General features: G+C 43.1%; 1 protein-coding gene across 3 annotated transcripts in view; it reads right to left on the bottom strand.

Moving 5' to 3' along the window:
• Positions 1-282: 282 nt before the first annotated feature.
• LOC138975845 (T-box transcription factor TBX2b-like) overlaps positions 283-24209 on the bottom strand; it is a 53919-nt gene continuing 29992 nt past the window's right edge. For 2 of the 3 annotated variants that reach the window (XM_070348606.1, XM_070348608.1), the window contains exons 3-6: positions 17566-17712; positions 16814-16890; positions 8517-8713; positions 283-7696 (exon numbers count right to left, since the gene is read on the bottom strand). In XM_070348606.1, coding sequence (XP_070204707.1) covers positions 6159-7696; positions 8517-8713; positions 16814-16890; positions 17566-17712 — 1959 coding nt within the window. In that variant the 3' untranslated portion in view covers positions 283-6158. The remainder of the gene's footprint in view (positions 7697-8516; positions 8714-16813; positions 16891-17565; positions 17713-24209) is intronic. The other variant, XM_070348607.1, reaches the window with a different exon arrangement.

Below are 24209 nucleotides of genomic sequence, written 5' to 3'. Positions count from 1 at the left end.
AAAAACCACACTCGACACCGTTTCAAAGTGGTGATGGCGACACGTGCAAATGTCAGAAACCGAAATGTTTCTTTTGACATTTCTCTGTTTCTCTCATGTAGCACGCTTTGATTTTAGTCCAGGCTCATTTTGGTTGTCGTGACCAAATGTATTGTGTGGTGTAATGAGAGTCGGTGTCGGAATGTATAACAGGCTAATAGTGGAATGCATGACCCAAAAAGCGAAAACAATTTTTAGGATTCGAAATTGGTTGTTATTCAAGGAAAGAAACAACTTGGTCAATTCTAGCAAGAAGAGAACACGCGCATGAACGCACGTACGTACGCACTCACGTCATTCAAGCATGCACGCAAACACTCACGCACGCACGCACACAAACACACTCACATGCACGCGCCGCGCACACACAACCGCACACATAAAGTAGTAAACATGTTAGTTTTTCTGCATGGTCATCTTTACTATAACATTGTTTGCAACAAATAATGTACACGTATGAATCTGATATAATAAATACTTCTATTCACACACAAACATATAATCAATTCAAACACAACATACTAAAATAATCGTGCTAGACAGGTTTTCTTTTTATCAAAGTAATAGGCATGTTCACATGTACGTGTGCTTTTCTGTGTGTGTGTGTGTGTGTGTGTGTGTGTGTGTGTGTGTGTGTGTGTGTGTGTGCGTGCGTTCGTGCGTGCGTGGGTGCGTGCGTGTGTGTGTGTGTGTGTGTGTGTGTGTGTGTGTGTGTGTGTGTGTGTGTAATAACATAAATAAATACGGACAAAAAAGTAATTACGGAAAACAGATAGGGCGTTTAGAACACCTGTAATAATGTCCAACTCTAAATAATATCTAATGTTGCTGTGTTTTTCACAGTACAACAACAAAAGATCACGGCCATGACATAAATGCAGTTCTTACGCAGGGATGTCGTTAGTCTTCGGCAGCCGGTAAACATGCAGCCACAGATTATTTAAAATCGCAGAAATCTTTGGCATGTATTGGCAGAGCTGCCACACGTTGGGGAAACAATGACTTCCTTAAACGTCCGAAAATTGGCGAACTTGTATGGTAATTCGTCAAACTTGTTTATGAACATTTTGTACGGCACATTGGCAACTTCGAGCTATAACTGATTGAAGATGCCCGTCTTAAAACAGCAGACCAGACAAGTGTCCTTGGGTTTTGCATCGGTTACAATCCTCTTGTCATGTTGTTAATTATACTCCCAAGAATGTTGGCGTTCAGACAGTAGGATTTCTAATTGATCTGTGCGAAACAGTGTACATATTGTGCAAAGCACTACAGCAATAACAACATGAAAACAAACATACTTCACCAGGACATTAGGACTCTGGAATTGTATATCTCTGTTTAGAAAAACAAAACAATTCTAACGTCCTCTTTGTAAATGTTAAACTGTGTGTTTCACTTTTACTTCACATGTCGGTGACACAATAAACCGTTACAAGTACTGTGAACCCCAATAGGTCGAATTGACCACAGGGGTGACGCATTACGTCACTACTATTCGTATACTTAGAATTTGTTACGCGCAATTCCGTACCCGGAGACTGAGCGTCACATGATAACCATTTACCTCCATGTAAAAGACGAATCAATTAAGTAATATTCACTCAAGGGCAAACTTAAATATACCTCCTGAGACCTGGCGGTATTCAAAGTACATGATTAGTTATATATGTTTGCGACACTTTATGAACAGCTGGGCGTCCGTCCGAGCTACTAACTGCATGTTATGTATATGAATTTCCAGTAATTTTGATATAACTATTTGTATTTAAAAATCAAAGAACAAGAACGTTTTATGGAACGTTTAATTACAAACAAAAGGAAACACTCTAAATAACTGTAAGTGTAACCTATTGGTTTATAAAGTCATGATAAAGATTAAGTCCAAAGTTCTTGTGAATGTTTCGTTTTGTCTCTAAATACGTTGTATAACCTTAACCTCCTTGATTTTTGGCTCACGTAAGTGTAGCCTATGCGATGATAAACTTTGTCTGTCTGTGCGTGCGTGCGTGCGTGCGTGCGTGCGTATGTATGTATGTGTGTATGTCTGTGGTAGAAACTTTAACATTTCCGAGTCTATGGATTACGTCAGTCTCGGTCAAAAGTGTTCGACGTGTGTGATAGAAACTATTTGAAGACGTCACATTATGACGTAAGAGGGTTAGACGTCACGCAAAGGAATTACTGAAAGTCTCGGTCATTGTTATTGTGAGCGGGCCGAGACTTCTTGGCAGATCCAGGGTCTCGCTTTCTTGCATAGTTTCACCTATGCTTACTGTGTGTGTGTGTGTGTGTGTGTGTGTGTGTGTGTGTGTGTGTGTGTGTGTGTGTGTGTGTGTGTGTGTGTGTGTGTGTGTGTATGTGTGACGGAGTGATTGAGTTTGTGTTACTGTTTGTCGATTTCTTACGTGAGCCTTGAAGGCTTCGCCTCTTGTTTATCATGATTTTGGAACGTACGCGGTCTATTGTTTTGGATTTGTGTATTTAAGAAAATATGAAGTTCACATTTGTTCAGTCATAACCCACCATGAAAGTTAAGGGAATATCATGTGATTTTGGCCTGCTGTTATAGATCATTCTAATCCTGCACATGATGTTGCTATTGTCATGTGTATGAATATGAATACAATCTTATTCAAATCAAACCACACTTGAGTGTTAATTGTACGAGGAGGCAAATGTGTTTACACAGCATTTTGTGTTTCGAATTCTGAGTACATATAGTGAAGTAACGTGCCAAAAAGTGCAAATTAGGACTGAGCGTGGCCAGAACTTTATTGAAACACGTACACTCGTCTTGTATTTGACGTAGTTTTGATTAATACAAATGAACCGCAAACAGGCATACATAAATACACGAGCAAAAGTAATACTTTAAGTCAGGGAAAATGAATATTTATCACTATAATACACATACTTCATCTTCCTTTCATTCAGATCCGGCCGTTTGTTTGTTTGTTTGTTTGTTTGCTTAACGCCCAGCCGACCACGAAGGGTCATATCAGGGCGGAGATCCGGCCGTAAAAAACAAACACAAAGCCGTAAAAAAAACACGAATAAACAAACCAAACAAACAAATACACACACACACACAAACACACACACACACACACACACACACACACACACACACACACACACACACACACACACAAACACAAATGCAATAAAGAGAAGCCATTTTCTATAGTTCGGGAAACGTATAGCATTTCTGATAGAATCAGTTTAAGTATGGCATTATCAGTTTCAACTTAAAAGGAGAGAGAGAGAGAGAGAGAGAGAGAGAGAGAGAGAGAGAGAGAGAGAGAGAGAGAGAGAGAGAGAGACAGAGAGACAGAGAGAGAGAGGGACAGAGAGGGAGACAGAGAGACAGAGAGAGACAGTGGGACAGAGAGAGACAGAGAGACAACCGCAAACAAATTTCACAACTTGAAAAAGGTATTCGAACAAAGTCCTCAACACATCGTTTTATCTGAAAATAAGAATCAATCAATCAATGACGCTTATATCGCGCATATTCCGTGGGTACAGTTCTAGTCGCTCTGCAGTGATGCCGTGTGAGATGAAATTGTATACGGCCAGTAATTGCAGCCATTTCGGCGCATATTTACCTTTCACGGCCTATTATTCCAAGTCACACGGGTGACAATTATTAACTGTGCCTAAGCAATTTTGCCAGGAAAGACCCTTTTGTCAATCGTGGAATCTTTAACGTGCACACCCAATGTAGTGTACACTTGGGGGGGGGGGGGGGGGGGAGTTCGGACACCGAAGAGAGTCTGCACACAAAGTTGACTCTGAAATAAATTTCCGCCGAACCTGGGATCGAACTCACGCTGACAGCGGCCAACTGAATACAAATCCAGCGCGCTACCAACTGAGCTATATCCCCGCCCCAAGAATTCACTTTTCATGTTCAGAGGTTACACTTAATGCAGTGACAAATGAGAAATATGAATAGTGCACTATATACTAACAACACCATCACACGGTATTGTAGCCCATCAGCCCATTCAACCATAAACCCGCCCCACACAAAATTAAAACTTAACACTTACACAAAGTCTGCCGCATCCACACGTCTTCAAAATATGACTGATATTGAGAAGTTTCAGTCGACGTGGGTTTTTTTACCTGAAACTTGGCTTCGAGTACACATTGAGAACAAAATCGTTCGAGACAAGTTCATCCAAAGTTTTAGCTGAAATTGGAAAATGACATAAATCAGGCAGACACGTCCAACTGTTTAAATATATCTGCCTATCCGTCTGAGAAGTTGCACACTCGTTGAACATGAAACATTTTGAAAATGTTGATTTGTGTTCATTGGCGTGTCTCTGGATTGCATTTTCACAAAGTTAAGCCAACACAATGTCGTCGGAGGAAAAGTACACAGTCTGTGTGGTCATCCTCGCACAAGAAAAAACATACAGTGACCAGTCCCTTGTCTTGCGTTAGCGCCAGCGTCTTCTCGTGTAAACAAACACTGCTTCCCATGTAAGTCACCATGTACATCTGTCCCGGATTTTACATGAGATATCAACACCTTCCATGTAGACACGGCACGGCAAGCTCAACAAATACATTTGTTCATCGTGTGTGTGTGTGTGTGTGTGTGTGTGTGTGTGTGTGTGTGTGTGTGTGTGTGTGTGTGTGTGTGTGTGTGTGTGTGTGTGTGTGTGTGTGTGTGTGTGTGTGTGTGTGTGTGTGTTGGTGTGTGTTTTCATTCTTCGCTTTTCCTCTCAAATCATTTTCATCAAAGTTTAATGATTAAGAAAATAGGACGACTTATTCAAACCAATGTCTTCTCTCTAAAACGATGATCACACGGTGGCGAGAAGAGTGAAAGATCCGTGTAATTGTGTCGTATGAAACATCCTTCTCAGTTATCTTCAAGAACAAATCCGTGAGGTCATTTTTCATGGTCGGAGAACTGTTTCTCCAATGAAGTCCTTGAATGTTTTAACATGCACACATACACTCTGAACTTCATTTGACAATGCATGAAAAGTGTGTGAATTTCACTATTTGTTGTGCCAGTCACCCATAAATACAAAAACACAAAATCCTAACACAACAAAGAACTAGCACAACATTCGAAGGAAAAGACCCGGTTCGGTTTGTCAAACTGACAAAGCCGTTTGTAAATGTTGGTGAATTTCTGAAAGTCACTGATACATGTAAATGTTTGATCGGAAACTAAAACACACAACTAGCATGATCAGCGCGCCTTCCGATTTGACCGTGAAAGTATCGTTTTCATTGTTTTAAATGTGGTTTGTTATAGTTAAAGATTACCCTGGTTCAATAAACAACATCACAAAGATAAACAAAAATAAAACAATACTAATTGAAACAAATAGCTGACTGACTATACATGTGTCTGACACAGATTGCAAAGTTGTCGTTGTTCGCAGTTATTGCACGTTTCACGTTGTCAGTATGGTTTAAACAGTGGTTGATTTCTCATTCCTTATTTTCACAGTGACTTGAAATCTTGCATTTAACAAAGGAGCTCAAACACCACATGTATATGTTAAAACGTTTTACGTTGTTTCACAATTACGACATAGTTTAATCGATACTTCAATCAGACACGTGTATGCGAAGCACAAGACCTGTGTATAGCCATCGTTTTACTCTTGATTCTTCACTATCGAAGAACATTTTAACGTCAAAAACGACACATGGCCATCACGTATCCTGTGGAAGTCTCAAACTACAAGTTACACCTGTAGGTCAAGGTTCTTGCGCCTGTTAAGTATTTTATCCTATGTAAGTGATTCACCGATCCAGTGTTGTTTTTGTTTTTTGTTTTTTTTAAATCTATTTTTTCACAGATTGTGCTAGGACAAACGATTGTTTGTTTGTTTGTTTGATTGTTTGTTTAACGCCCAGCCGACCACGAAGGGCCATATCAGGGCGGTGCTGCTTTGACATATAACGTGCGCCACACACAAGACAGAAGTCGCAGCACAGGCTTCATGTCTCACCCAGTCACATTATTCTGACACCGGACCAACCAGTCCTAGCACTAACCCCATAATGCCAGACGCCAGGCGGAGCAGCCAGGACAAACGATGCGGACGTCCTGTCTACACACACGAACATAATAATGATCAGGTCAACACACGCCTGTCTGTGTCTCTGTTAGCGGGGTGAGGGCCTCCACTGCGATCTAGGCCAGTGAGCATGCGCTCCATGCTTTGTAGCTCGTGACTCGTTCTGTCCGCTGATTGGCTACTACCCGCGTCACGTGGTCCCTCCCCGCCAGATCTGAATGAGGACCGGTCGCCACTATCCGCCGCTACTCGGCCACCTCCGGTCAAAATACTGGCCGAAGGGTGTCTTGCCCTGTGAAGCGTCGAACTCGAAGGGGGAATGAGCACACCAGGAGGCGACTGCATGTCAGCAGACCTTACGTCAGAATGATACTTCAACGACGACGACGATGACGACGACGACGACGACGACAAAGAGGTGACTGAAGAGCCGTAAGAGGCGAGTGAAGACGCTGGAAAGGTAAAGGAATGCGGAGAGCGAAATGAATGCGTAGAGGAGGAAGAGGAGGTAGTGGGGGGAAGGTGGAACGGTCTGAAGCGATGGCTGGGAGATTTGTGAGGTGAGAAGAGCGGGCCCGGGGCGCTGTGCTGACCGTGAGGGGACTGGGGGCGAGCAGGTGGGGAGCACGCAGACAGCGCGTGAGCAGAAGCTCGCGGAGGCGTCGCAGACCTTGAGCTCCTACCCTGGGGAGGTGGAGACCCCGCTCTGCTCAGTCTGGCAGCCACAGCAGAGCTGGCCATGGAATGCAGGCTGTGCGGGAAGAGGTGCGGGCTAGAGAAGAGCCCCCCTCCTCCCAGAAAGGACCCCGTGCTCAGAGCGGCTCCGGGTAGGGACAAGTGGGACAGGTCGTGGGGAGTCCCGCTCAGATAGGACATGGGTAAGGGCGGATGGTGGGACAGACCCGACCCTGCAGCCGACGACAGCATGAGGGGGTTGAAGGGGAAAGGGAAGGAAGGGGTGGAGGTCGGGTACATCCCGGGCGGGCAGAGGTAAGGGAACAGGTGGTGGCCCATGGTCGGTCTCAGGACCATCATGTTGGGCGAAGCGTCTCGCCCTTCGCCGGACCTGTTCCTATAGCGGTCAGCGAGGCCGCCTTTTCCGCTCTCCTCCAAAACCTGAAAAGCGCTGCCCACGCCTTCCTCCCCCTTCTTCTCTCTGCCTTCACTGCCCTCTCCTGCTCCACCTCGTTTAACCTTGTCCTCAACATCCTCCGACGCAGAGGGGCTGGTACTTGGCTGGGAGTCCCTAGGACTGAGATTCTTTCCCGGAGAACTTGATCCATCTTTACAAGCATCATCTGCCTCAGAGGTCGCTCCAGAACTGCTAGACACCTGAGCAGGATCGGATTTGTCTTGGCTGTGACTGCTGCTGTCTTTATTCCGCGAGCTTTCGCCTGCAGAGCCTGGCTTCGTTTTTTCTATGAGTTGGGTGACGCTCAGCTGGGGACACCCGGGTGCTTTTGTGGTTGTGGTGACTTCTGGTTTTTGTGATTGGTGTTGTTGCTGTGCTCGCGACTCTGATGAGGATGGGTCGTCTCTGACTTTGGTGTGGGTCTGAGCGTAGAGCCTGTCTGGTTCTTGTGTTATCCTGGCATCTGCAGAAAGAAATTAAATGTGTAAGGATCATGATACAAGTGATCAATCTTCATAATTTGTTGTCTTTCGTGTTCTTGTTCGTTCACTTTAAAGATCGAGGTTCTGGTGAATGTTTCGTTTTGTCAATAATTAAACTGCTATAAACTAACCTTTTTGTTTTTTAATGTGTAAGGATCGTAAGTTTTACGTGATCAACGTTAGTGTAAGTAAATTATACACACGGGAATGCATTTGCAGTAGTAACTTATTTCACATTACTGATTAGAAAACAGAATCGTATCCATTTCCATTCTTTCAATTAAGTTTTGAGCCTTGTCAGTGTCCTTCCATTGAACGGTCCAGCAGAACCATATGTGTTGAAGGGAAGTTAAGAAACAACCAACCAATCAACCTGCCATTAGCGGCCGCCTGGTGGGTTAAGTGTGGAGATTTTTCTGATCTCCCAGGTCAACTTATGTGCAGACCTGCTAGTGGCTTATCCCCCTTCGTGTGTATACGCAAGCACAAGACCAAGTGCGCACGAAAAAGATCCTGTAATCCATGTCAGAGTTCGGTGGGTTATAGAAACACGAAAATACCCAGCATGCTTCCTCCGAAAGCGGCGTATGGCTGCCTAAATGGCGGGGTAAAAACGGTCATACACGTAAAATTCCACTCGTGCAAAAACACGAGTGTACGTGGGAGTCTCAGCCCACGAACGCAGAAGAAGAAGAACCTGCCATTACATTTAACTCGCCCCCACCTCCCCACACCTTTACCCTAACTGCCCTCCCTCTCCCTATAAGGAAAAAAAGTACAAACGATATAGTCCATGCTTACCATTTACATGATGTGATGACAGCTTCAGATTGGCACCACTTCCAGCGTGATCTTGTGACGTCAGAGAATTACGCGTGGTTGCGTCATCAGGCTCCACCACACAAATCTCCATATTGTCGTTGTCTTCGTCATCACTTCCTGCCGAGTCGTGACGTTCTTCACAGTAGGAACCGCTCGTGGCTTGCGACAGCAGTCTTCTGGAACAAGAAACCCATGACAGTTTTTTCTTGTTGCTGTTTTGTTCCTTCTTGTGGTGTGAGCGTAGCGTACATTTAAAAAAAATGTATACATACAGAAACGAATGTTTTCATTGTCTTCAGTTTAAACACATGGTTATTTAGTCCATCACAGTGGTTCTCAAATTCAGAGACAAGTCGTTTGTGATATACGTGCATATTTTAGCACGTGCCCACTGATATACGTAGTAATTCCTTGAGGAATTTCTTCACGACCTTCGTGTGTTAGATTCAGTTCTCAATCTTTTTTTTCTCCAAGCATTCTCCACTGCATGATGCTTGCTTTGGTCTTGCTGCATTTATTTTAATTTGTTTTTGTATTTGCTTTTTACATTTAGTCAAGTTTTGACTAAATGTTTTTACGTAGAGGGGGAATCGAGACGAGGGTCGTGGTGTATGTGTGTGTGTCTGTGTGTGTGTGTTGTGTGTGTGTAGAGCGATTTAGAGAAAACTACTGGACCGATCTTCATGAAACTTGACATGAGAGATTCTGAGTATGGTACCTACAGACGTTTTTTCATTTTTTTGATAAATGTCTTTGATGACGTCATATCCGGCTTTTCGTGAAAGTTGAGGCGGCACTGTCACGCTCTCATTTTTCAACCAAATTGGTTGAAATTTTGGTCAAGTAATCTTCGACGAAGCCCGGACTTTGGTATTGCATTTCAGCTTGGAGGCTTAAAATTTAATCAATGAGTTTGCTCATTAAAGTTGTCATTAAAATCAATTTTTCCCAAACAGATTGCATCGTATTCTTCATCACATTCTGAATCTAAAAATATATACATATGTCATGTTTACTCTTAAAATGTGATCACAATTAACGAAAATAGATTAATTAGTCTTACGATTAAAATTTAAGAAATTGATCCAAAAAAGATTTCAACTTATTCTTTATCATTTCTTGATTCCAAAAACATATAGATATGATAGGTTGTATTCAAAACAAGCTCAGAAAGTTAACAAGAATACAGAAAAGCGCGCTTTCCTGCTTAGCACAATACGCTACCGCGCTAATCTGGCTTGTCAATATCACTACGTTTTGCACGTGGAAGGTGAGCGATCTCCTTCACGCGGGGATTGACGAAGCGGCTGTACTCTCTTGGTGAAAAAATACAGTGCGTTCAGTTTCATTCCGCGACAGCTTGACTAAATGTAGTAATTTCGCCTTACGCGACTTGTTATTGTGTTCATGTATGGCGGACAGTTCTGCAAACAAATGCACGAGGCCATTTGTGTTTCAACTTTCAGTCTTTTTTTTTTAATATACAGCTTTGATGATTCCGTTTCTTGCAAGCAAGTGGCAGATCTATATACAATTACATAACTAATCAGAGGACATGAAGTAATCATGCAAATGGCGAGCTATAATAAAAGTGTGCCACATGTGTGTTTAAAAATTCTATTGTATATCTATTCACGCTGCTTTAACAACTTCGACATAAACTTGGAAACATATTTAAACAAGCGGGGAGGTGTGGAAAGTGCAAAGGTGCATTATCATAATTATGAGAGAGCAAACCCACAAAACGCACTGACCAGTCTCACGGCGTGTGTCTGCATGCCTAAGGGGCGTTATTTACACATAAATCACAGACTCATTTACAGGAACACAAACGACCGGGTTGTTCGCGCTGTCACAAGAAGCGAATTAGCGAAACAAACAGCACGTGGTTCGAGGAGAGGAGAAGCAGCGACTCCAAAGAGGCGAGTAAAGTACGCGTCAAGTATCAGCTCCTTGGCACCTTCACGGCGCTAACTTTTCATCTGATCCGTTACTTTTAACGCCACTGTGGAGGCCGCTTGGAGCCTCTGGTGCTCCTAGGGCCACTTTTGCCGGAAAATGTACGACACATGAGAGCTTTGATCTGCGCGACTGTTTCCCATCTTCAAAAACTCTTAAAGTGTACACATTTCTTCGCGGCTTGATTTTGCACAAAACTGCATTTCTACGTCTGTTTTCTTTCTTTTCTCCTATATTTTATATCTTTTCTGCGTCCTTTTTTCCCGGTCCTCTCTACCCATTTGTCTTCCTTTCCTTCTTCTCTTCATATATTTCTATTTTCTCCCTTGGCGGAGTTATTTTCCTTCATGTTTTTCCATGAGCATGATTGACTGTAATTGTAGTCAGAAACGTTTGGGATGGAGAAGAAAACCAAGCGCGCGCAGCGCATTCGTGAAGTCTTTCTTTATACAAGTAAAGCTCTCTAAAGAAACTTCGAAATAGAACTCAAGGTTTAAAAGTGTTTTCACCAAGATGTATTTGTAACCCTTTGCTTTTCTTCTTCTATGCTTTCTTTTTTTATTTCATTAATTCATTCATTCAATTTTTCCCCATTTGTTTATTCATGTATTTATTTTGCAATTAACGCTCACTGTATTTCCATCTGGTGTCAGAAATGCATGTGAAGGAGAGGAGCACCCAAACTCCATTGCATTCGTACAGTCTTTTGTCGTACTGTTAATACACTTGACTTTTATGTTGCAGTCCAAGTAAGATCTAAAATGGTTTAGGCTAAAGGATTTATTTCTCGTAAATTCCTCTCTATTTCTCTTCTTTCTCTCCTACAATTGTTTCTATTCCTTGTAATTGGTGTCAGAAAATCAGAGGTTGAAGACGTCCACCAAACACCCAGCAAGGCAAATTATCCACCAACCGCAGCCATTCTATTTTTCTCTCAGGCGCCCAGACGTTTTACCCCTCAGAAGGGGATCTCCGGTAGTTAGTGCCCTTTGGCCAAGGGGTTCCATTATAGTTATCTGCCCTTTTCAAGCAGGGCGCGGCGACTGCGGGGTTGGGACGAGTAATTGAATGTCCATCCCCAGCCATTTGCCTAATTGTTGCTCTTTGCTTTCAAATGGCTGGCCTGACCTCTGATCTAACTGTTCAGGCTCCACGCTCAATTGCTGTCTAAGACCTTGCTGATTGGCCCGGATGAGCTCTCCCGTTTTAATTTATGCGGGTGTGTTCGTGGCGTGGTGATCGGTGTGTGTGTGTGTGTGTGTGTGTGTGTGTGTGTGTGTGTGTGTGTGTGTTGACAGTTTCCACCTAATTCAGGCCCCACTGTAAACTATTCCGTCAAATTCACATTCCCTGCACTTTTCAAAAGCCCTAAATAACACCCCCCCCCCATCCCTTCTGTTCCCCTCCCCCCTTCACTCCCCCCCCCCTACACACACACACACACACACCGATCACCACCCACCACCACCACCCCTCCCCTCCATCTCAAACACACTCGCATAAACTAAATCGTATAGGCACACACACACACACTGGCTAGATTTGGAGACAAGAACAAAGCCCACCACTTTCTCTTCACCACCTCATTTTCTCTTGCCCGCTGGGATGCGCGCGCACAACGAAAAGGTGCGTGTTAAAAAGTGTCGCGGTTTAGCCACTGACGCCAACAGAGAAGTTCTGTTCGCAGAAGAAGCGCGATGTGCGATGTGTGTTATGTGCGATTAATTTGCAACCCGAAGCTCTACTCATACAATTTATAACTGTTCAAAGTGAGACAGTTCACAAATTAAGGTCTGCCCTATTAATATAATTATTCTATTTATATTTCGTGGCGGTACCTCTCTGCGATGACACCTGAGAAGGTTTCATTGCAGACAGCTAGTTTATGGCGATTTTACCGCCACATTGTGGAGATTGGTTATATGGAAGTAAAAATTTGTTGTCGGTCTCCGCCACAAGTTGCGGAAAAGTATTGAAACAAATTTGAAAAAAAAGAAGAACATATAACGTGGATGCATACAAATAATTATATGGTATGCAAAAGTCGCTGAAATAAAATTCAGCGGCACGAACAACAACTCCAGGTGTGGGCTACATGATGTGTGTGATAGCGTGAGGAGTGTGAACAATATGTTGACGTGTGTTAAAACATCATGTACATGTATCAGCATTGCCAACCCAAACTTTGAAACGTAAATGACTTTATGACAAGTCATAAATAGAACTCTAAAGTCGTGAAGCGGCAACCGGCTCCGGGCCGCCATCTTTGATTTTCCCAAGCGCAACCTAGGCAAATGTATGCTACAGAAATGCAGTGAAAGATTGACTTTAGCGTCCACTCCAGAGCTTAAAGTAGGAAGACATGAACAGTTAAAATAACAATCAGGTAACCTATATCCAATACATTAAAGTTCTCCATTTAGAAATAACCAAAACATGAATACAAAGTCAACGAAAGTAGATTCGTAGAATCGCCCAAATCACCGAAAGTCGTTTGTGTTTTTGATGTGAACTTCGTTTCACCGTCAACCGGAAATGACGTGTACGCAGCATTTGTGACGTAGCACTTCCTTATATGGCACGAAACGAGTGTGGTTGGTTGAAAAAAGCCTGTACTAAATAAGCACACACACACCTTCGTTCCTCGCTCCAACAACGTAGTGAGAATCAGAGGCAGAAATCTTCGAACAGTGGATGTGTCCAGGAACAGGCTAGGCTGGTTAAAGGCCTACCTACGGAGCCTGTGAGTGATGGAACAACCTCTTGAGGTTGACGGGGCAACGTCGGGCCCTCTCAGACACACGTTGGTCGTCATGTGTAACTGTCTGATCTACACAAGGGGCACAAACCACGACAGATGTGGGGGTTACGGAAGCTGAGGTTCTCTACTAGGATTGATGAGGTACCGTTCAGATCCGGTCGGGAGGGGGGGGGGGGGGTTAAGAGGGGTAGGGGAGGGTTACGGATGCTGAGGATCTCTATTAGGATTGATGAGGTACTGTTTATATAACAGACTCTCTGTCTGTCCTTCTGTCTGTCTTGAAGGTCGTGTGTCTTTGAATAAGCGCTGGCGGGTACGGTAAATAGACTCATACTAGTGGTGGCCGAATGTTAAGCTCCTGGAAACTCAGTTTCTGCCCTCTCCCTCCCCCGTGTATTGCAGTGTATTTTGTTTGTTTCGCTAATCTTTAAGTATAAACACATTTGTCTTCCTTGTTGTGATGGTCTTATTTCCAAAGACTCATTAATAGGACCTCGTCTCAATTTTCTGTCTTTTTCGTTGACGGGTTTCATGCTTCATGAGGATTCCCTGGAGAAGAAAAAAATCAGCTCTGTTCTATGGCTCTCAATGACTCAGTGTGTTATGAAAAGTCAACAGCAGTCAAATAGTAACTGACAACATGGTCATTATCGCCTTCTTGTAAAACTCCCACCCCTTTCATGTACCAGCCCCTCGTCAGCTTCAACCGTTGCTTTCTTTTGTTCACTCCCTTCTAATTTCACTTCCACGCATTCTCAATCTGAAGTGTTCAGGAAACCTTTACAAGATAACGAGAACAAGAAAGAAAGAAAGATCTAACCTCAGGGCAAAGACGCGACGAAAGATCACGCAGGCGGCTCGAGGAGTCAAACGCTTGACAAACGTGTAAAAAGGCTGAAAGAAAAAGAGAGCTGCGTTTGTTAGACGACCTTTAAGAATGGAGGGGTCTCGCAGCCTCTAATCTTGGGCGAACACGGTGGCAGCAAATTGGACAGTTCTCCTGACCGGAAGACGCCTCGCCCCGACAGGCGACTGCCCCGGATGGAGGAGGAACAAGGGCGGGTAATTCTAAATCACCGCTAACGAGGCGACCTCTGGGTTGGCAAAACGAGCGTCCTTCTCACAACGAGCGATCTTTGAAAAGGGCGGGTAACTGGTGTTGACGGAAAAGCGTAACCCGATTTTGTCTTTTCAATCGCCTCCCCCCCTTGGCAAGAGAATGAAGTGAAGAAAGATCTGGATCTAGAGGTCTGGAAGAGCGCGAGCTGCACGCACTGGAGGATCCGGTGTGAAAGAATGCCTCTAACGCCTTTCGGATCAGGGCATTTCCCTTAGAGATCTCAGTATTTTCGCCCCTTTTTTGGCACCACGGAACAAAAATCAGACTGATACGGCAGAGGAAGCGGTATCACACCAACCAGAAATGATACCAAGAAGATCATGGCGCTCAGCAAGAGACCGACAACGACTACCAGACTTCCAAACCTTTCTGACCGATGCTGGCCATGAGCGAGACAAGACATCAAAAACAGTAATGATGATTTTGTTCAAATGGTATGGGCAACATGCGTGTGATGATACAAGTTAATGTAGCCGTACAAACAAATCTTCTGCGATCAAAACCCGGCTTCAGCCACAGAAGCACAGCATCATTGCTAACTCAGTTCCGAGCCACAGAAACGCAGCTACAAAACTGCGCGTTACATGAGACCTCGTGAATGGAGAACTAACCAAATCACAGGGGCTCTGTCGCCTTTCTGTGTGACGAGGGTGGTCAGAAAACTTCGTTATTAGCGGGGAGAGTTAGACGCCAGAGGCCGAAAATTGATCCCGCCGACAGTCCACAGGGTGACTGATTGACAACTCGGTCTTCCTTCACTGTGATGTTCTGGGTTGATTTTGTTGCGCTAATTAGAGATTGTGCTGGTGCTTGTTTAGTCGTGGAATGCAAGGACAGCTCCAATGATAAGGGCCGCTTCCAGTTTTGACTAACTATTGAATTTAGCGTCATCTTATTAAACATTAGCTCATATTTGGACATGTATTGGTGCTTTGCTGAGGATACTGGTCGTTTGACTTGAACGAGTCCAATTTGACTGTCTTCTCCGTGTTTCCATAAAGACGTTTGTCTCGCTCGGTGACTTTGGCATCATGAGCAGTGAAAAAGCAGACTAGTTTGACACGACCACATATATATAAAACAAACTGTTTAAAAAAAAAATAAAAAAAATAAAAAAAATGTGTGGTTTCAACGATATTGTTATCTCATGAGCGGTCTCTCTCGCGTATGTAGGATAAACGAATATATATATGATATGATGATGCATTGTTAATGTTTTCTGCAAGCTCTGTGACTTTCGCTGTGAGCTTGGGATCTTTATCGTGCGCATGTTTACACATGCACGAAAGTATTCAGACATCAAGAAGAGTTTTCACAAAAGTGACTCAACAAAATGTCGATGCAATGGTCCTTGTGCCAGAAAAGATTGGAACATGAGTCAAGTTTATAACGAGTATAGGTATATATATGGTGACGCTAATCGTATAGACCATCATCCATGTACGAACGGATGATAATTATTATACCTGATACCTATATATATATAGCTCAGTTATTACTTTGACGGGTGCAAAACTGCAAAGCCGTATTAAAAACAACAAAACAACGTGGATGTACTTTTGCAGTTAAGTTTACCAACTAACGAACAAACACAATCAACTAACATAATTTCAGATACATATCTCGCCATTTTGCATACCATTACAACTAAATTCTCAAAGACAGTACGCGTTATTCGCGATGAAATCGGGATGCTTTTCAATGTCCATCATGATGGCATTGAGGAGCGTCTGTCAAGCATTACGTCATATTGTTCTGTCTCCGTGTGAATGTTGCAACAGACTAATGACACAACAGACACCCAGGAAGTGTGAAACAATCACAATTGCTAATCAGTACAGCGAGTGTGGCCCGCTGATAACCGGTGCTACCCTTACAACAGCCGACACGTGCAACATCTGTCACATACAGTGGAACCCCCCTTTTAAGACCTCCACAAATCTAAGAAAATCAGGTCTTAAAAAGGAGGGAGTCTTAAAATAGGGGGTAAATTTACAGAGGTTATAAACGAAAAGTATGACAAATCCGGGTCTTAAAAGGGAGGTAAGTCTTAAATTGGGGGGAGGGGGGGGATTAAAATGGGGGTTCTACTGTACTGCAACGTTTTTAAAAATACAATGTTCTTCAAAGCTTTGTATAAAGCAGACAGACCCCACTGTTTTCGTTTGAAGTAATACACTCCGTTCAAATGTGCTTCTCGCGGCACAGCCGAGAACGCGGTCTCCGAGTACCAGTACTAGTTGATCTTTGTTCGGTTTATCTTCTTCCTTTCTTTTCCTTTTCTTTTTTGTGTGAATTGCATAATATTTGTAAACTGAATGCAAAGAACTTAGTTTCAGACAGCAAAACCATAGAAAGAAACCGTAAAGACGCACAGGCATAAACTGAGAAAGAACATTGACACAGACGCAAAAGTTGAAGTACTTGACAACTCACTTCTTCTCTCGCTTACCGCCACCTGTATCCCTGAAGCCTTTGGCAAAAGGATTGTGATCGATCTTGAGCTGGGTGATCTGCAAAACAAAATAGTAATTAAGTTTGATTAACTGATTGATTAATGCTTGTGTTGTTTTCATGAACTGCGTTAATGACATTTAGTAAAATTAATATTAAAAGTCCTACGGTTTTTAGCCAGGACTTGAGTGTTTGTCCGCTTTTATGAACTGCGTTAATGACATTTCTGGTTATTCTCATCTTTCGACTGAATGAGAATTAGTCGGTGATACGGTGTGTGATCTGTAAAAGAGAATAATTAGTAACGTTTCATAAAATGATCAAATAATGACTCCTCGTCTATTTTCAATAACGTATTTGCAACGAAGAACTTGTCTTGTGAAGATACCATTTACACCTCAACTATTGTCAAAAATATTGGTTATATAGCCATGGAATGGACTAAGGTATCTATATATAAAACAAAACAAACAATCAGCAATAACCCTGAACAACAATGAACCGAGCAATATCGGCAACCCTCTTTTAAAACCTAAAAAACAAACTCTTGAGAAAATCAGGTCTTCAAAAAGAGGGAGTTGTGTAACATGGTGGTACTTCACAGACATTATGAACAGAAACTCTTTTTAAACACATTTTTTTTATATAAATCTTCAAATGGAGGTAGTCTTAAAACTAGAGTCTTAAAAAGGAGTATGCGCTGCAGGTAAAACAAAAAAAGCTATCAATCTGACCTTTTCATTTTGGTAAGCAGTGACAGCAATGAAAGACGTCTCCTTGAAGACAAAGGTTCGGAAGGCGCTGTAGGGTAACTTTAGGATGTCGCTGGCAACCACCAGGTGGAACCGAGGCTGGTACTTGTGCATCGAGTTCAAAATGGTCTGAAACAACAGACAAAATAAACAATGCTGAACCCCTGAGTCTGACTGATGGAAGGATGCAGCATGATGTATGGCTAGTATGAGAATACGTGTCAACAACAAAATTAGTCCAATAATGGTCATTTCATTTTTCTATATATATAATTTCTGATTGGCATTGCTTCGTTTGCGTCTTCCCAGCAAGTTCATTGTCTGTATTGTAAGTGTTTTTTTCTGTCTTTCCTCTTAAAAGACCGCTGGGTTGACTGTAACAGGTTTTTTGGTCATAAATTAAACGTTCCAATAACTTACCAATCTTGTTTTTTTTTTATGTATTCCAATAATCAATCAATATGAGGCTTATATCGCGCGTATTCCGTGGGTACAGTTCTAAGCACAGGGATTTAAAAAAAAAAATTTATGCAATTTATATCGCGCACATATTCAAGGCGCAGGGATTTATTTATGCCGTGTGAGATGTAATTTTTTTTAAACAATACATCACGCATTCACATCGGCCAGCAGATCGCAGCCATTTCGGCGCATATCCTACTTTTCACGGCCTATTATTCCAAGTCACACGGGTATTTTGGTGGACATTTTTATCTATGCCTATACAATTTTGCCAGGAAAGACCCTTTTGTCAATCGTGGGATCTTTAACGTGCACACCCAAATGTAGTGTACACGAAGGGACCTCGGTTTTTTGTCTCATCCGAAAGACTAGCACTTGAACCCACCACCTAGGTTAGGAAAGGGGGGAGAAAATTGCTAACGCCCTGACCCAGGGTCGAACTCGCAACCTCTCGCTTCCAAGCGCAAGTGCGTTACCACTGGGCCACCCAGCCCAATAAAGGACATGGTTTCTGTAATACGATATACTGATGGATGGATGTAATTATATGGATGAATGGATGGATGGATGGATGCCTGGGTGGATGAATGGATTGGAATGAAAAAAAATGATGAATAGCTGAATGCATGGATGGATGATTGACAGATGGATTGATTGGTTGGTTGAGGTGAAGAATGTGGAAATAGATTGATTGAAAGGTTAATTTATTGATTGACTGATTGGTTGATGTGTTTGACTAACTTCTTGTTTGCTTGCTTTCTTGCTTTGTTGACTGGTTGATTGACTGGGTGACTGATTGACGCATTCTTAATAATGAAGGACCTTAACAGTAACATGAACAAGGGTAACCATGCACGCATTTCTTCTTTTATGATTGTTGTTATGACAATCCAAGTTATACTTATATTTACACACGTAAATACAAATAGCACTCTAAGTTGAAGCATCCATACAAATCAAAAACCTTCCACAAACAGGGACTTCAATCTGGTTAAAGTTTCCAGTAATCGTTTGAGGTCTTCTTTGCTAAGGACAAAAGTGGCAAGAAGAAACAAGGAACCAGATGAAGAAAAACGAGCGGACAGTAAATAAACATAAGTTCAAATACAACCCGTCTGCAGGCATGGCATTTTTGTTTAAAGTTAATAAACCAACGATGATCTACTGCAACGTCGAGATAGCGTAGCAGGAGAATATCGTTGGTAACACTGATATTAATTTGTTTGAAATACAGGTTTGAAGAAACATGTATTAATATTCCATTACAGTCATTATTAACAGCTATTGTGTTTTCAGCGTAGCAATAGGGTCCGATATTTAGCCGAGACAAGTATAATGCCGACGAGTCGAAGACGAGTCGCATTATACTTGTTCGAGTCTAAATATCGGACCCTATTGCTACGCTGAAAACACAATAGCGATTATACAGCTGTTCTGACCTTGATTTGTTGTTCCAAACTTACAAACTGACAGTTTTTGCGTCGATGCGTTGATCTCAGGTTTTGATAGCAGACGCCGTTTCTTATGCGCATTAGTTTTGCGCAGGCGCCACACTGACTTTGAAAAAACCTCGATTTGACAACACAGCTGTTAAACAGCTTTTTATTAGTTCATTCGAATACAACAAAAAGAAGTTTGAGTTTTTTAAATTTTGAACAAGACTACTTAAGAAGAAGACCAAAACACAACATAAACGGAAAATTAGAAACAACTGAAGAACTAGGATGCAATTAAGGGGAGGAGAAGAGAACAGCTAATTGCGAGCAATTGGCAGCGAAGTTTTCAGTTTGGGTGAATGGCATTTATACTTGTCTCGTCATGAAGCGAATTTGTCAACCTCAGTTAATGTTAGTGCCATGGGTTGTACATCAATACTTCAGAGGGGAAGTGGGGTATTTAGTGTGGAGTTACGAGATAAGAAAAGCCGAATGCGAAAGTTTGTGTCAGTCGGCAACTGACACAGGCACACAAAAACGGCTGTTCCGTTTTACTCCCCTGTTTGTACTACATCTTTCGACTTTGGGCATTTTGTGGTGTTTAGGGACAGAAAATAATTGATTTAGTCCTGTTTCATCGGGAAGTTAGCAGAAAAGGGTATGCTATCGACCTTTTTAAAGCTGAAAAACATTCCCAAGAAGAATTTCAAGTTGTCAGTGTATGCTGTTGTCGATTAAAACATCGTGTGGTACAGATGGGTAAACCGGAAACATGCGTCTTTGTTATTGCCAATATGCTTTTGGATATTGGCAAAAATGGCCGACTTCCGTAGCATTATGCTTTGATGATTGGAAGAGACCATCCAATCACAGCCCCCACGTGTCCATCAGAATAGCTATATATAAATATCAAGTTTTTACTCAATACGCTAATCGCTCTTCCATCCCCCCCCTCTCTCCCCATTCTCTCTCTCTCTCTCTCTCTCTCTCTCTCTCTCTCCCTCTCTCTCTCTCTCTCTCTCTCTCTCTCTCTCTCTCTCTCTCTCTCTCTCTCTCTCTCTCTCTCTCTCTCTCTCTCTCTCTCGCTCTCTCTCTGTTGTTCTTCCCAGTGCCCTTGGATGATTACACAACCAAAAAAAGTAAAACAAATGGGTTGATATTTTTTTCGCTCCGAAGCTCAGCAGCCAGACACAACGGTGTCAAGAAGTCAACAACATTTATTAGCTGCTATCAGCTGATCGCTTGAGGGGGGTCCGCGGCGACCAACATTTTGCTTGCTCATTGTAGCGGTGACAAATTGGCCGCCATCTCTCACACACGAGAAACAAGACGACGCCATCATATTTCGCCCTTTACTACTCTGACAGTCGTCTGTCCAAAAATCCTCGGCCTAAACCCCCTCCTCTCTATTGAATGCTAATAAGCGAGGGAGAGATATGTTGTTCCCGATAGTTTCTTGTCCCGACTAAGACCAGACGACAAATACAGGCGGCGCTGCCGTCGCTCCATTTCCCGTGTTGTCCAATCCCCGGGCTTTGCGTCGGCGCGCGGGTTAAGGGCGACTACTCGCTAAAGCAAGGGAGACGACTGCACTAATGCCAGGCTGGCCAGTGGGAAATGCTAAAACGTGGCGACTTCATCGGCTTCTTCATGAATCTGGGCACCGAAGCTGCCGCAGCCTTGAGGGGGGAACACTGAGAGATGTCTATCATCCAAATCATCTTCGCTTCAGTCTTTCCCAGGAACGTCTTCATCATCATGCGAAGCCGACGGGCATTAAAGCAACGGGGCAAGTCAGTGATGAGGAAAGGCGATAGTGATGCAAAGCAATCGCCAATCTCTCGCTTCTTTTCCGCCTCCCTGCAACTCGGCAGACATCGCTCGCGACAACTTTCGCCCAAAGGAGCATCATGGGACACCCCCTCCCCATATTCCCATGCCACACACACACACACAGGTTTCTTGTTAAGTCTGCCTTGTCAGTTTTCGTCCTGCATGTGATTATCGTGGTGTTGGTCTTATCTACACAATTGCATCTCGGGATGGGGCCAAGGGTGACAGCGAGAGTGACTCGCGCAGCGCATTATGGCAATGAGAACTCTATTAAACTTTCATAATGTGGTGGGGGTGGACACACAACCTTCGAACGCTGAAGAAGATGGCGGAGGAGTACAATGGAAGGCCCGTTTTTCAGGCAACGGATAAATGCAGAGATACACAAATGCAAGAATACAGGGTATTTAAAGGGACAGCACTTTAATTTGCATTGGAGGTAAGTTTATACACGTTGTAAAGGAAAATCAGGTTCATACACATTGAAAATAATAATGAACATTTAACCTATACGTTCAAGCCTTCAATGGAGAAATGTGTGTGTGTGTGTTTGTGGGGTGGGGGTGGGGTGGAAGCCCTTGAATGGGATACTACTATATACAAAATGATTAAACTCTACATGCGTTCAAGTCTGACATCGAGAGGGGTGGTGGTGGTAAGGTGCTTTTAAATGCATTCCATTGCTGCATTCCATGAATGTTTGCACTGTACGTGCGTTCAAGCCTCAAATTGGGGAGGGTGTGGGGGGACTCTATTCATACATATGCATACACTCTGTGTGCGTTCAAGTCTTAAATCGGGTGGGGGGTGGGGGGGGGGGGTTAAGGAGGTTTCTGAAGGGGCTTCCACTATATAACATATTACATATAAACACTGCGTGCGTTCCTCTCAAAAAACACTGGGCAACACCTCGCGGGGAAGGTCCCGACGCCTCTAGGGAGGGAGATAGCATCTCCGTGTCTCCGCTTCGCGCCTGTCTTCACAAGCTCATCGCGGGTGGCAGGCCGCGAGAACCTAGACTATCCTCCATTGCCCCCCCCCCCCCCCCCACACACACACACAATCTCCCTCATCCCCATTTTACTTTAGTCTCCTTTTGCTATTCACTCGTTTAGTTTCCCTATCCTTCTACAATTATGTGGGTGGCTTATGCCTCACGGGGCGCTCGCATCGTGTGGGGAGGGCGCGCGGGGTGGTTGGGGCGCGGAGTGGAGGTTGAAGAAGAACAGGTAAGAAACATAAATAGATTTTGTTGGTATGAGTTTGATGAAGGTATGCGTTCATTTATTATGTTTATTCTTGGCGCTGAAATAACTTCAAATATACCCTTGCAAAGCCTTTCTTGAAAGAGGGAGAGAGAGATAACGAGAGAGAGAGAGAGAGAGAGAGAGAGAGAGAGAGAGAGAGAGAGAGAGAGAGAGAGAGAGAGAGAGAGAGAGAGAGAGATGGATGGATGGTTGGATTGGACAGGTGGAAATTAAAAGTCCATTTTTCTCTTTTACTTTTTTTTATTTTGCAGAATTAATCTTCTTCTTCTTCTTCTTCGTTCATGGGCTTAGACTCCCACGTTCACTCATGTTTTAAGCACGAGTGGATTTTTACGTGTATGACCGTTTTTACCCCGCCATTCAGGCAGCATACGCCGATTTCGGGGGAGCAAAAATGTGGCCAGTCGGTGTTACCTTTGAAAGAAAAAGGGCGTATGAAACTAAAAAAACAACCCCTTAAAAATACGCCCTCCCCCCCCCCGCCACACACACACACACACTCGCATACACGCATAAAAACGAACTTTTTTTTCACAAGCGTGACGAGTGTTGACAAAATGCCATCTCCACTTTCTCTTATTCTGTATTGCACAAACAGTCTGATATAAAGAAAAGCGTTACAAACAGAACATCAATATCATAGACGAAATGCCTTCCATGCATGCATACCTGATCATTAAAGGTTACATACCCCTTTACGGAATCTATAGTGCCTGCAATTGAACCCCACTCTCAACATCCAAAAACTAATTTGAGAAAATGCTTGTCTGAGAAGAGAGGGAGTTTTAAAGCAGAAGTAAATTTACCACTATATGGATATACCATCTGTGAAATCAAGGCCTTAAAATTCATAAGGTTTTAAAATAGGTCTTAAAACAGGTTCCTCTGTACTACACAATGTTAGTAGGGTTCCACTGTACCGCAAAAAGAATAGTACCAGGGGTTCCAGTGTACTGCAAACTCGTTACTAGGGGTTCCTCTGAATTGCAAAAATTGTTACTCAAGATTCAAGATTTTAATTGGTCTGTTAGCCAGCGTGAGGGTGTACAGCGAGACAGACTGGTTGGCTGCGGTGCGCTAGCTGACAGGTTTTAGGGGCTGCAGACGTTTAGGAGCAACAATACGAGTGTAGACTAAGTAAGGGCCCCACGTGTCAAAACGTGAGCGTGGCTGTGGGTGAACTCAGATGGCGTCACGTGAATTTTCCCATCATTGTCGCCAGAAATTCTTGTGTAGATCTTGAGAATTTCTTCGATTGACGTTTCTTTTCAGTGTTGCGCTAAGAAGAAACATTCCAAGATGATCTGATGGCTGAGGGGTACCTATCTGCTATTATATATGATGGCGTACACTGACAATTATGTATTGTTGGATATGTCGTTGTTGTCGCCGCGTATATTCCATTACCTGTTCTCAAATATTCCTCGTCACATCTTTCTTTTGTGCGAAGGAGTTTCATTCTAACTTGGCCTCAGTAATGGCAGAAGAGGGGTATAACCGGTCACATTCGAAATAAGGATGACGTCACATGCTGCTCACTGACAATGTGATCGAGTTTGACATTGTCGTCATGAGTATTCCAGTATTGTTTTCAAATATTCTTCGATACTTTCTGTTATGCCAAGGA

The sequence above is a fragment of the Littorina saxatilis genome, linkage group LG9 (assembly GCF_037325665.1).
Source record: "Littorina saxatilis isolate snail1 linkage group LG9, US_GU_Lsax_2.0, whole genome shotgun sequence".
Taxonomy (NCBI): Eukaryota; Metazoa; Mollusca; class Gastropoda; order Littorinimorpha; family Littorinidae; genus Littorina; species Littorina saxatilis.
This window is presented reverse-complemented; position numbering and strand designations above follow the sequence as displayed.